Consider the following 13148-nt stretch of genomic DNA (forward strand, 5'->3'; position numbering starts at 1 on the left):
GGTAGTCCATTCAAGTAGTCCATGGACCAGGTCCATCGGGGTAGTCCATGGACTAGGGGTCAGTGAAATGTACCAACCCTGAACAACACTTGGCAGCTTCACACTAGAACTTGTAAGTATAATCTAAGTGCACTTGGAATCTACTTTGAGTGGGAAGGGATAAAATGTACTTACTAATGGACTTTACTTAGTGACCATGGAAACTTTCGTAGTTCAAAGAAGCCAAAGTACGCTGCCAAGTATGGTCTACACCACACTTCACAACACACTGAACCAAACCATTTCCTATTGTAGGAAATGGAAGCCAACTAAAAATGATGTGCAGCAGTGCTTCAATTCTGATGAATACCCAGCTGAACAACTTGTTGCTTGAATTTCATTTTCACAGCCAGCTTAAACCAATTAAATATAATTTGCTTTTCATATCATCCAACACCTGAATGCAGTTCTGCAAATAGCAAAGCAGCTGATATTTCAAGTTTCAACCAGGTCATTTCTTTGCACCCAAAAACTCTGCATAAACCGCGTTGCTTCTAGGTACTTGTTAACAACCCAAAATACCTATGCACTTCTCGTAAGTTTAAAAGAAATGACAAATTAAATAGGAAACTACAAAAAACGCTCTTCCATTGCAAAGGTAAAGTCTGCATACAAGCCAAGTGGCCCATCAGGCCGGAGCTTATCCCAGTTTCTGTAGCATGAAGCGACTAGGAGTATTTCTACTCCCCCCTGGATGGGATGCTAGTCCATCGCAGGGTTACCCCCAGCATTAAGTTCGCCAGTACCCATTTATACACCTGGGTGGAGAGAGGCACTGTGAGAGTAAAGTGTCTTGCCCAAGAACACAACACAATGTCCCCGGCCAGGGCTCGAACCCGGACCGCTCGATCCGGAGACGAGCGCACTAACCATGAGGCCACCGCGCCTCCCTTAAAAAATTTGGAACGCTTCACGAATTTGCGTGTCATCCTTGCTTCTAGGTACTTGTTAACAACCCAAAATACCTATGCACTTCTCGTAAGTTTAAAAGAAATGACAAATTAAATAGGAAACTACAAAAAATGCTCTTCGATTGCAAAGGCCTCACTAATTTACACGCTGATGTTACCGCCAAATAATACCATTTGTGATATGCATGACTGATTTTACTGCAAAAAAAAAGATAGCTTGACAGTGTGCTTCAATTAATATACTTTGTCATCAGGTGTGAAGCCAAGTTTTTTGAAGTGCAACTTGAGATTTTTAAGTGAACCATGAGCCATATTTTTAATTATAAATAGTTTGCATATTTTTCCTTGTATAATATAATGCTTTTTTTATTGTAAAGTAATTTGTAATTCAGCCGCTCCAGCGGCTGCAAGGAGTTTGCTAATAAAAATCTATCTATCTATCTATCGAACTTGAGTCAATGCAAGTGCTTACTTGAAACTCACTTTAGCTTTTAGTGTGAAGCCAACAACTCTGTGAACTGAAGTTGCAAAACTTGTTTTAAAATTCTCTAACAAGTTAGGCCTAGTATGACAGACTTCTTCAGGAAGGTAGACTACGAGTAGTCCCTCTTTCTTCTCACAGTTTTCTGTCACACACGACGGACTAGGCAAAAGAGTGACTACTCGTAGTCTATCAGGAAGGTACCGGTAAATTAAATGCCTGTGTTTAAGATATGCCAGTAGCTATTTTTGAGTACACAAACCACAAAGATTTGGTCGGATTTACAAAAGAGAGGAGGCGAAACCGTTAAAATATTGACACAAGGCGTGATTAAGTCTGGGCGGGGGGGCACAGTTTTAGTCACCAGCTTGATTCAAACTACCAGAGGTGAGTACACATGTATCCAAGAGTCAAGAAATTATGACCTTACCTCAAACAACTTCTGGTGTACTTCAGCAATTTCTTTGCTTTCCTTGTCATCTGTGACTTCCTGTAATATTTTGGAATAAAGTATTAAATTTGTATTTTTGATATTTTCTTTAAAACAAAGTATTGTCAATGGATTAGTAACATTAAAAATATTGTAAAATGTGGGATAGAATGCTAGTTTGTTATGTATCAGGCATGCTAGAAATAATAACTCATGTATTAAGTTTTTATTATAATTTCCCCTGGCAAACTGAAGACCATCAAGTATGATAAATAGCATTCTGAATTTTACATCAAGGCCCTCTAGTACAAAAATAGGTCCACATTGCATACATGTGAGCACTTAACATCCTATGCCATTGTTTAATTTTGATATCTTCATTAGGAAGGGCCCGGATGTTCAATATATCCCAGGCTGCTTTATTGGGAGAGGGTCTTCATATTTTTTTGGATGATAATTTTCTCTAGAACACTTTACTTGCCCTAAACAAATCATTGCACTAGCTATTAAAGTTTAAAAAACTTTTAGTAGTTCCTGGTGTGCTTAGTTTATGTTAGTTTTGAGTTGAGGAAGGGAGTATAATTATTGTAATGTGCACATACTGGAATCAGTGGTGGGGTGTTATTATCATAAAAAAATACCTCTGAGTTTGGGTATTCAATAAAAGGGGCCTCTATTAGGCAAGAATGGAGAAGACTTTTTGTTGACGCTTCATGTGAACAGCAACACTTAATAGATGAATTTACACATTCTGAATTGAACTACTCTGCTTCTTAAACTTCAAATTATACAACTTACAAAAGACATGAAAGAGAGAAGGGAAATTTATTTTGAGTAACTGTGTTCATTGCTTTGAGTTAAAACTGAGAAACATTGCCTAGCATGTTTTTTCTTTTCGCCCTAGGATGAAAGGTGATCTGCTTTACACAACTTTGTCAGTGCAATCAAACTTAAACTAATTTGAGAATTTTTGACTAGAAAATAGTATTTTGATATTTAGAGTAACATTTACACTCAAATATTCCCTCTATGTTTTGAAATACAACGCGTTGTGTTTTAACTATAAATTATCATCGCAAGTGCTCTGTCTCAAAGTTTGCTGAACAATAACCTGGTTAGTTATTGTGGGAGCCTCTTGAGCACAAGTAGTCAGTGTTACATTGTGTTTAGAGATAACTTCACTCTCAAATTATAAGTTTCTTACTTGGGGTGTGTGTTCATGTCGGGCCAGCTCTAATTTGCCCAAAATGACATAAGTGTTTTTGTTAGACAAGTGTTTCAACCTTTATTACATCCATTGGGTTACTCCAGAAAATATCCATACCCTACCACAGGTGACATGAACATTTTAAGTCTCCCTAGCCTTAGGAAATTCCAAAATGCTCTACCCCCCATGTCCTCTGAATTCCAAAGTCCTTAACTGCCCCCCTCCCCCCTCCCTTCCAGATTTCGGTTTTTTTACTTCAACCCTCCGGAATTCCTTGTTTGACTCCCTATAGCTTCCAACAAAAGAGATTTTCTACTTTTACATCTTACCAGACATTTTTTCTAATAATTTTCTGTCAAACAACTGTTTGCAGCGCTCGAAATTGCAAAAGATATGATCGCATGCATTTGTGGGTAAATGTTCAAAGACTAAAATTTCCTCCTCTTTAGTCGCAAATTTTCAACTAGTTTTTGACTAAAATGGTGAGGTCATGTGTACTAGAGACATAAGCGGTCGAGTGTTGATCAACACCCTTGATTGATACCCTTGATCAACCCTCAATCGATACTTGATCAACACTCCATCAACACCTTGGTTGGCACTTGATTAACACTCCATCGACCTCTTGGTTGACAGTCGACTAATTTTCGATCGATTCATACGAGTTGGTCGACACTTGACTGACTGTTGATTGAGTGTCAACCAAGTATCAATAGCGATATTGATCAAACTGTGTATTGATCAAGATGTCGATCGAGGGTATTGATGGAGAGTATCGATCAACACTCAACTGTGGATGCCTTTAGTACACATGATCCAGATAGTGAAGGAATAAAAATTTCAATTGATTTATTCTCAAATTGTACTATTTTTGTGCTCTATCTTTTTCCCAGCAGCCAATAAGAATGGAACACTAAAACAAATTAACCAATCAGATCTCAAGGCTAGAACTCAAATTATTCACAAATCACGCTATTTTGTGCCCTAAATTGCATCTTTTTCTGTTTTGCATACAAAATGAGATTTAAATGTGTTTCTGCATGGTTCTGCTTTTAACAAACCAGCTACTGGATCAATAAAATGTTGGTGCTGACTGAGGCAATTAAAAATTTATGTAAATAAAGTGGCAAATATTGAACTTTGTGTCATGTAATTTTAGTCTGATCGAAATCATACTTGTTATTTCACATTGAAATCACTCATATGATTTCAGACCAAATTTCACTTCACTCAATTACCATTATAAAACAATAATTTAATATGTTTATCTGTTTTAGTATGTACCAAATATCCACATCTACATGTATAGGCTCTACACTAGTGCCCAGTCTTTCTAGTAGAATTCCTTTGGGTCACACGATTCTTAAAAAATAACAAACTTCTTAGCTAGACCATCAGAGTGTAAGCTTCACCCATACAAAAATAAATGGATCACTCATGAATTAATTTCAGCAATGTCAGTTTGCACTAAGTCGATTTTGTTTATCTGACTGATAATTTTGGCAACTATACTGTGATGTGAAATAATTGTCATACTGAGAGTGGATGTTCAACTTGATATAACTTTTTCTAAATCAAAGGCATGAAAATTTTATCAAAGATTTTTAAAGGCATTGTTCATTAAACATAATGAACAATGCAGGCACCAGACTGTGTGTTAGTTAAAACTGAAAGTTAGATTTTGTTCCCTTGGCAAAAGAGGGATGAAATCAAAATTTTCAAGGTCCCAACAGCTGCCATGAGATTCACCCAAGGAGTGAGTTGCAATTGGCAGGAATATTTTATCTGATAGTCACAAGGTTAAAAAGGTTCCAATCAGTATTGATAAGAAAATGGTATTTTGGATATATTTAAAAACTTTTAACTTAACCTACTGTCAGTGGCTTTTATCCTCGTTTGTATAGCTGAGAACATACAAATAAATCTCTGTGAAAAACCATTCAAATTTAAAGAGTTTTAATTTTTTCTATTTATTTTATTTTTTATTATTATTGATATTATTTTAATTGACAAACATTTCACAACATGTAATAAATATCTTAAAAGAGTCTTAATTCTGTACTTTTTTTATATACTAGTTAAACTCATTTTCTTGTGAAAACTTTTGCACAAAGACTCGGAACAGAGGAAAGAGTAACTTGAAATTGCATGATGTAAACTACCATTATATAGTGTAAACATAATAAACTTACCTCTGACTCTTCAGTCTTTCCTTTTCTTATATCTTTGCTAATATCTTCAAATATATCTGTTTTCAGCAAAAAGGATGAACAACCAAACCAATTGATGTGATATGTAAGCCATAATATTTAAATTATAATTATCAATTATTTGTCAGACTGCATAATTTCAGTATTTCTACAAGTAGTATGTGCTTGAAAAATTCTATGGACATTCTTCCAAGCATTAGTTTCATGGGCAGCCATAGCTTGTAAAATTACAAAATTTCCTTAGACTATAGGTGGTACAAGGATCATAGTCCCTCAGTTAAAGTATTATATTAATACAGTTTATGTGCAAGATTTTACCAAAGTTCGATACATCCTTTGATACATCCTTAACAAGCAATTCAAATGGGGTTTCACAGGGAGGGACATTCCAGTTTACATCCAGCACCTCACTCCTCTGAATTGATGAGACCTTCTACAAGGGCTATGAAAGTCATTTCCAATCAAGGATACCGTATACCTTTAGTGCACTTTTAGAGGTACCTTGCATGCAAGCGATGCAGTGTGTCCAGTTTAAACTGTAGATACTAGACCTTAACCCCTATATTAAATTGAAGCTTATTAAGAGCTGGCTATCACACTATACCAAGAAGTTTGAAGTAAAATGAATTGTCAAATTTTTCGTGACCTTTAAATGTGAGCATCCGAATCTTCTATTGGGTCCCTTTTGAAAGCTACAAGTTAAAGGGAATTTGTTCATTTGCCCTCAAATTTGGACTGTAGCTACTTTGACATATCTAACAAAAACGTGTCTGCAAATTTTATTATTTCCAAATTTTTTTCTCAGAGAATGATTTTTCTATGATCACTCCATATCTTTTTAATCCTATTTCAAAAATGTTCTGTAACTTTTCACAGAAACTGAATATGGCAAATTGCAGACATGTTCTTTTTTTGGCACTTTGGGTCCAGAATGTGAGAGACATATTAAATAGACGAAAAACAAAATTCGCTTTGACTTGTAGCTTCCAAAAGGTGATTTGAACCCTCACATTAGGAGGTCATATTTAAGAAACTTGACAATTCATTTTACTTCAAAATTCTTGGTATAGTTTGATAACCAGCTTTACAAGCTTTAATTTGATGTTAATAGTGGTTTAGTTTAAACCAGACGCACTACATCGCTTTCACGTGAGACGCCTCTCAAATGGTAACCTTAAGGTGGTTTGCTCTGTCAGGATTGTTGAACATTTGTTATTTTTTAGGGGTTTTTGAAGAAATTTGGCATTCTCAAAAGGGTAAAGAGACATTGTGTTATTTATTAGGGGGACATTATGTCAGCACTTTAATCATTATACTTATTCTTAGGGGGTTCATTCTGACTCACCTCCCATGTCAGTCAGGGAGGTTGTGGTGTGAATATCAAATGGGTTGGCAGTGATGATCTAACTAGCTCAGGTCACTTAAGGGAGTGGTCACCGGCCAAGCTTTGCATTGACTATTGTTTATCCTTTCTTCCTTTAAAAACTGTAGAGGGTGGGGACTTGTGATTGTCTGTGTGGATAGTCGATGGTGGAGCATTTCACCATGTAAACTGCTACCACAGTGAACTTGGATCATGTGTACTAAAGGCATCCACAGTCGAGTGTCAATCAATAACCTCGATTAACACTCAATCAATACTCGATTGACACTTCGATTGACACTTGCTCAACACTCGCTCAACATCTCAGTCGACAGTCAGTTGCATTTTAACTAATTTTCAATCGGTGCGAAAATGAGTTGTAGACACTCAGCCAACTACCAACTGTTGACTGAGTGTTGATCAAGTGTCAGTCGAGATATTGATCAGGTGTTGGAGTGTCGACCAAGTATCGATCAGGATTTTTACCACAATTGCTACTAATCTCACAATCTGATTGGCTAATTTGCCATTGTTGATAAAAGTCTAGACAACGCTGCCCGCGTCAATGTGTCATGCAATGCCTTTGTCAGCTTGCGCTCTGAAAAAACATTTTCTTTGAGGTTGATATTGTGGTAAAAAACAAATCGAAATGTGGTTTAGCATGGTCTGTACTCTTATCAACAACGATATGCATCATCATAGTTGTCAAAATTTGTTGTGGAGTCACTCGGCTGCGCCTCGTGAGTCCACAACATTTTGACCACTGTGATGACGCATATCGTTGTCGATAAGAGTACAGAGCACGCTAAACCAAATTCGATTTGTTAAGTCGATGTAGTGTTGATCGAGATGTCGATCCAGGGTATGACGATCGACACTCGACCGCGGATGCCTTTTAATAGTACCCATAATCCGGGAACTTTACCTTTTTTTCAAAAAAAAGTAAACTGGTTGCAGGTTGCTAAGTGGAGGAGATAGCAACTTTTGGATCTGAATGATACATTGATACATAAAAAGGCTGGAAATTTCTGGTACTGAAATGGTACAAACGTTGACCTGTAGTTCATAAGCTTAAATTGTTCAAGAGTAAGCTTACATGCACGCTCTTGAGAGCGAAAGCCGAAAAGAAGTTAGTCTCCAGTAGCTGACAAATATTAGGATAATGAATGAGAAAAATTTCGAGAAATGACACCTTACCAATGCAGTTATTCGGTCTTTCGTCTAAGATTTTGCTTAGCACCTCACTTAGATGGTCATACCTGGATCAGAAGTAAAGGGAAAAGTAAGCATCGTACAAGTAAGCTTGTGCCATATAACGGGGATTTGGTACATACTTACAGATTTTTGTTTGATGTCGTGTTTGTTTTTAGCAGAAAAGCTTTGGCTTTTTCTATTTCTTCCTGCATTCTTTCTGTTTTTGTGTGCAAAGTAACTGCGCTACTCAGAGAAAAAACCTTTATGGCGGAAGTTACCATGGTAACAGAACATTAGTTTCCAGTCTTTTTTCCCCAGACACATTCCGTCTTCGTTAGTCTTCGAATATGTCGTCGAGCAAACAAGAAGTGATTGCTATTACAGGGGTTTCTTCGGGCTTAGGCCTTGCGATGGTGAAATGGTACACATCCAGAGGCCATGTAGTGTTAGGATGTGCAAGATCGACACAGAAGATAAGTCAGTTAAACGACGAGTTTTGTAAAGGAAACAAACCGAAGCAGTTTACTGTTGTTGATATTGTGAACGAGGCGGATGTGAAACGTTGGTCAGAAGAAACTATTTCAAGCTTTGGAGCGCCGACTCTTCTTCTGAACAATGCTTCTGTCACCAATAATAACCTTTGTCTGTGGCAAATTTCAGCAGAGGAGTTTAACAATGTCATTGATATCAACATCAAAGGCACCACAAATGTTATTCGCCATTTTGTGCCTGAGATGATCAAAGCCGGAAAAGGCGTGGTTGTCAATTTTAGCTCCGGCTGGGGGAGAAGCGTTTCGCCTCATGTGGCTCCTTATTGTGCTACCAAGTGGGCAATTGAGGGGCTGTCTAAAGCACTGGCCTTAGAGCTACCTGCACCTTTGACTTGTGTTCCATTAAATCCTGGCATTATCAACACACCGATGTTACAGACCAGCTTTGGAGAACAAGGTGCAGCAATGCAGGAGACACCAGAGAAATGGGCCCAGACTGCTTGTCCATTCATTTTATCCATAGACCGTTCTCAAAATGGCAGGAGCCTCACAGTTCCATAACTGTGTCTTGATGGGGTGTATCAAAACACATGAATAGCTATTTTATCAATTTGAAGTTGACCCATCTACATCTGCATCTACATTACTGAGTCAGCACAAACTATATACAGTTATAATAATAACACACTAACTTTAACAGAAACTATATATAGTCATAATAATAAGTAACATGCTAACTTAAGCATAATGATTATAATGGAGGGACTCCTGTATAAAAAGGACAGGGGGGGCTCTTCATACGTTTTCATCATCATTCCTTATAGCCCCCAGTGGAGCATAGGATCGCCATCATACCTTTTTGTGGTTTAAAAAGCAGTATTGGTACCTCTTACATGTAGGGTGTTTATCCTCAAAAGGTCTCCAGTGGGAACTTTGCAGTACTTTTTCAGGCATTCAGAGCCACCCAAAAATAGGACCAGAGATATTTGACAATCAACGGATTTTTAATTGTCTCATTTACCATTTCCTGTAGTGCAAAATTCATGTTATATAGGATAGAGATTATGACAATACTTTCAAAAACTTTATTTGATGAAATCATCTTTATTCCTATGAGAACTTAATTTTGTATGGACAGGGGCGTAGCTCCCTTTAAGCCAGTAAGCCCAGGCTTACAAACTTTTCTTGGTATATTTATTTTTTCAGTTCTTGTAAATTATATTTCTTTTCATAGAACAAGTTTTCGGGGTGACTTCGTTAAGAAAACATTCTAAGAAGAGAAAACTGCAGAACAAAAACAAAAAAAAAACTACTCAAGGAAACCATTTAAGTGCTTGTGTCCTGAACCTTTTTTTCGGGTTTCTTTCCCACGTCTAGTTATTTATTTAGATTGCGCTGTTTAATGTAATGGGTGCACCAGTGGTTGCAGGTTTTGTCCAAAGTTTTCACTGTTTTATCTAATATGCGAAGCAATGCTTTCGCAGTATTTTTATCTTTTTCTTTAGGTATTTGTACAACGTGCGACAAGGCCTGCCCACTAAACATATCAATTTTATTTTGTAGAAAGAGTGAAAAAAAACCGAAAGTAATCATGATAGCAAAAAAATCGGTTTCTGATTGGCTGCTTTAAAATGAATGCAGAAAATCATGTCTTAAAAAAATGCTTGAACTCATGTGTTTGATCAGCGGCAATTCACCTTATCCATAGGCCATTGCAAACTACAAATATATAAGCCACCTTGAGCTGTACTAAGGCATGAATCGAACAAATCATTGGCCTACTTGACTTCCCCCACCTTCCCTAGCTGCACTGCATTTATGAGGTATGAAACAGGCTTGGAAGCCAAAAATGGCTAGCTACACCCCAGATGGATACCAGAACTGTACATAGATATGTTGCCATCAAAGTGTTTGATTTATTTACCATTTTGTTTACAGTGAACAACGTATACTAAACAGGATAGAGATTTATGACAGTGCTTTCATAAACTTTATAAGTAGAAGGTATTCAAAGCAAACCTGTGTATCAAAACATGAGTGAGTGTAGTTCATATCAAATTACAATGTGGTAATTTTGGGTGTTATGGCTCTGTTAATTCAAGCTTGATAGCGTCAAAACTATATTTTATAGTGATATTGCCATGTTCTCATGAGCACTAATACATAGAGGATATTACACGTTGGCGAGAAGATATGAATTTTATGTTCAAGTGGCAAGAACAATATCTCACAAGTGAGCGCAGCGAATGAGTGAGATATTGTTCTTGCCACGAGAACATAAAATTCATATCTTCAAGCTAAAGTGTAATGTTCTTTTTATTATATAGACATACTGATAAGGGCATTTTTGACAATTTTCCGAAGATTGCAGAAGATTCTCCAAAACTTATCTGAAGGTCACACTCATGTTGCCAAACATTTTCTGAAAATTCCGAAGATTACCAAAGATTGCTGAAGACTTTTGAGGAAGACCCGAAGATGTTTCGATGATACACCAACGAATTTAAGAACAATTTAAGAGACAAACTTGACATCAGTGAAATCATCGATATCCTCACTAGTGAGGATATGGAAAATACACCACTCAAGTCCCGGATGTGGTTTCGTATGAATTTTACGAGTGGTGCATTTTCCAGTAAAACACTCCTGTCCATTTTATAAGATCTAATATTTTGTTAAAGAAACAGCATCTATTTGGTAAATAGCTTACTACAGTTTGATTTTGACTGTTAGTCATGAACTCAAATTTATGGTATGGTGTTGTAGACAGAATATTGAAATTGATTCAAACATTTTCAAAAGTTATGCACACTGGTCTGGTCTTTGCAAAAACAAAGACAAAATTACAAAGACAATGTTTGCTGAAAAAAATCTCTTTGAAGAAGTCTTATCGCTTCAAACAAATATACAATCTGTTTTTATTATGAAAATGTAAATAGCTTACCTTTGACCTTCTAGGCCCTTTTGTCTCAACCGACAACCCACATCATGCTTACTTCCCGCATCAGTTCTCATGCACGTGAAAGACCAACATGAATTTTTGAAGGTGGTGATGGGGCATGAGCTAGTTTCCCATGGGTTAAATGTCAAAAAGAGAATTAATATCTACATCCTTTACATAGGGTTAATCCTTTTGATGTTTAACATAGCAGGCTTTTGTTTTTAAAAAGTACAGATTTATTATTCTCTGTATTTGGCTCGATTGTCAAATGCCCCACCCCCCAGGCAACTTTTTGCAACCCTTTGTGATCAAATACCCTATGGTGGGGACCTACAACCTGTCACATGCCCATTAAATCCCCAGCAGGGGCATGGGCAGGCCTGGAATTGACAGATCTATCAAGGCTGGAACATTAGGTTAAATATAGTAGTGGAATACCAGGAGAGAATACAATTTTTTATCCACAAAATAATGATGGATGTGGGTTAAATTTACAGGGGTGTTGATTGATTTAGTCTGAGTACCACCCAATTTAATTAGTTTAGGCAGTTATTTCTAAATGTAACAGCAAATATAGAGACATCCTGTTACATGTCATGTAAGTAACAGAATTGAAGATTGAGAGGTCAGTTGCATGTAGAACATATGGAGATAATTTAACGAAGTGTAATGACAGATCGTAAGCACCTGTAATGGGTCTTATGGTTGTCAGGGAGGCTGCAAACAGTGGTAGTGATGTTTGCTTAGGAATCTGATGTCAGCAACTGATAAACAGTGACTATATGCCTGGCAGCCAAGAATCCGGCCGGCAGGGGAATACTCCCTTATATGGGCTATATAGGTGTGTGCGGCCCCAAAGGGTAAGGTTTTTCAGCTGTTTTGGTCATAAATAGGGTATCAATTTTGGCCATTTTGGTTATAAACAGGGTATGGTTTTTGCACTCTGGTCTTGAATTGGGTATGTTTCTTAGAAGAAGCTACTTTTTCATCATTATCAATAAGACCGTCAACAAAAGCCCTTCATAACTTATGTTTAGGGCAACTGTGTCAGCTGCAATGGTCATGAATGGGGTATTGAATTCTTGGTCAGGTCATAAATAGGGCAGCAAAAAAGGAGATTTTGGTCGCAAGTAGGGTAAGGGTTTTGGAAAGGGGACCGCACAACCCCACCCAACTTTTCTGGAAGTACCCCACCCCCACCCCCACCCCCATGCTAAGAATACCAGACAGTCAGAAGCTTTCACAAATTTTCAACGTCTTATTTCAACCTATTGAGAGTATTCTATGTTTGTTTCAACATACCAAGAAAATTCAACAAATCATTCAGTTATCTAGTTGATGAGCCGTCAGGAGGTTGAGCATACTAAATGGTCAGACTTACAGTCAGAAATAATAATTATTGTTACATAATTCCTATGGAAAGACGTTAAACCCCTAGCGAGTATTCTATGTTTATATAGAAATGCTAAACTACTCTGACAACTATCTTGGTCATGCAGTGGGTGAATCTTCTGTGCTTGGGCATGTACCATTGCCATGGGCATAGTTTCAAATGGACTAAATACCTGGCAGTCAGAAATTGTTATGGAATTTCAAGCAAACCATGCCTCTGCAAAACATTTTCCTATTTTGGGAAAAACTGTCCGATAAATAGCTATTTTACTTAGCACAACCACATCCCATTTCCACTGCCAGCCTTAAATTTACGAGTAGGATGATTTAAAAAACAATAAATGCTAGTGAAAATGTTAGTGTCAAGTCTGCCCTTGAGCACATGGTCACCCAGTGTGTTGGTTCTACAGAGTTTTCAAGTGTTGACATAATTTATGGTGATCAGTAGAAACACACAGGGTCAGAAGTTTAAGTGTACCCAGTTCAACT

General features: G+C 37.2%; 1 protein-coding gene and 1 pseudogene across 2 annotated transcripts in view; one reads left to right on the forward strand and one right to left on the reverse strand.

The window, feature by feature from the left end:
• The window catches only part of LOC110048769 (radial spoke head protein 4 homolog A-like), a 25359-nt gene extending 17218 nt beyond the window's left edge, over positions 1-8141 (reverse strand). Inside the window, exons 1-4 of the mRNA XM_089298595.1 lie at positions 7980-8141; positions 7839-7900; positions 5261-5316; positions 1862-1921 (exon numbers count right to left, since the gene is read on the reverse strand). Coding sequence (XP_089154721.1) covers positions 1862-1921; positions 5261-5316; positions 7839-7900; positions 7980-8116 — 315 coding nt within the window. The 5' untranslated portion in view covers positions 8117-8141. The remainder of the gene's footprint in view (positions 1-1861; positions 1922-5260; positions 5317-7838; positions 7901-7979) is intronic.
• Positions 8142-8157: 16 nt separating this feature from the next.
• Positions 8158-10422, forward strand: LOC110048744 (uncharacterized; annotated as a pseudogene). Its single transcript, XR_016209968.1, has one exon. The product of XR_016209968.1 is annotated as an uncharacterized LOC110048744 (transcript).
• The last annotated feature ends 2726 nt before the right edge of the window (positions 10423-13148 follow it).

Source organism: Orbicella faveolata, unplaced genomic scaffold (assembly GCF_042242905.1).
Source record: "Orbicella faveolata isolate gen_17 unplaced genomic scaffold, um_ofav_v1 contig_3, whole genome shotgun sequence".
Classification (NCBI taxonomy): Eukaryota; Metazoa; Cnidaria; class Anthozoa; order Scleractinia; family Merulinidae; genus Orbicella; species Orbicella faveolata.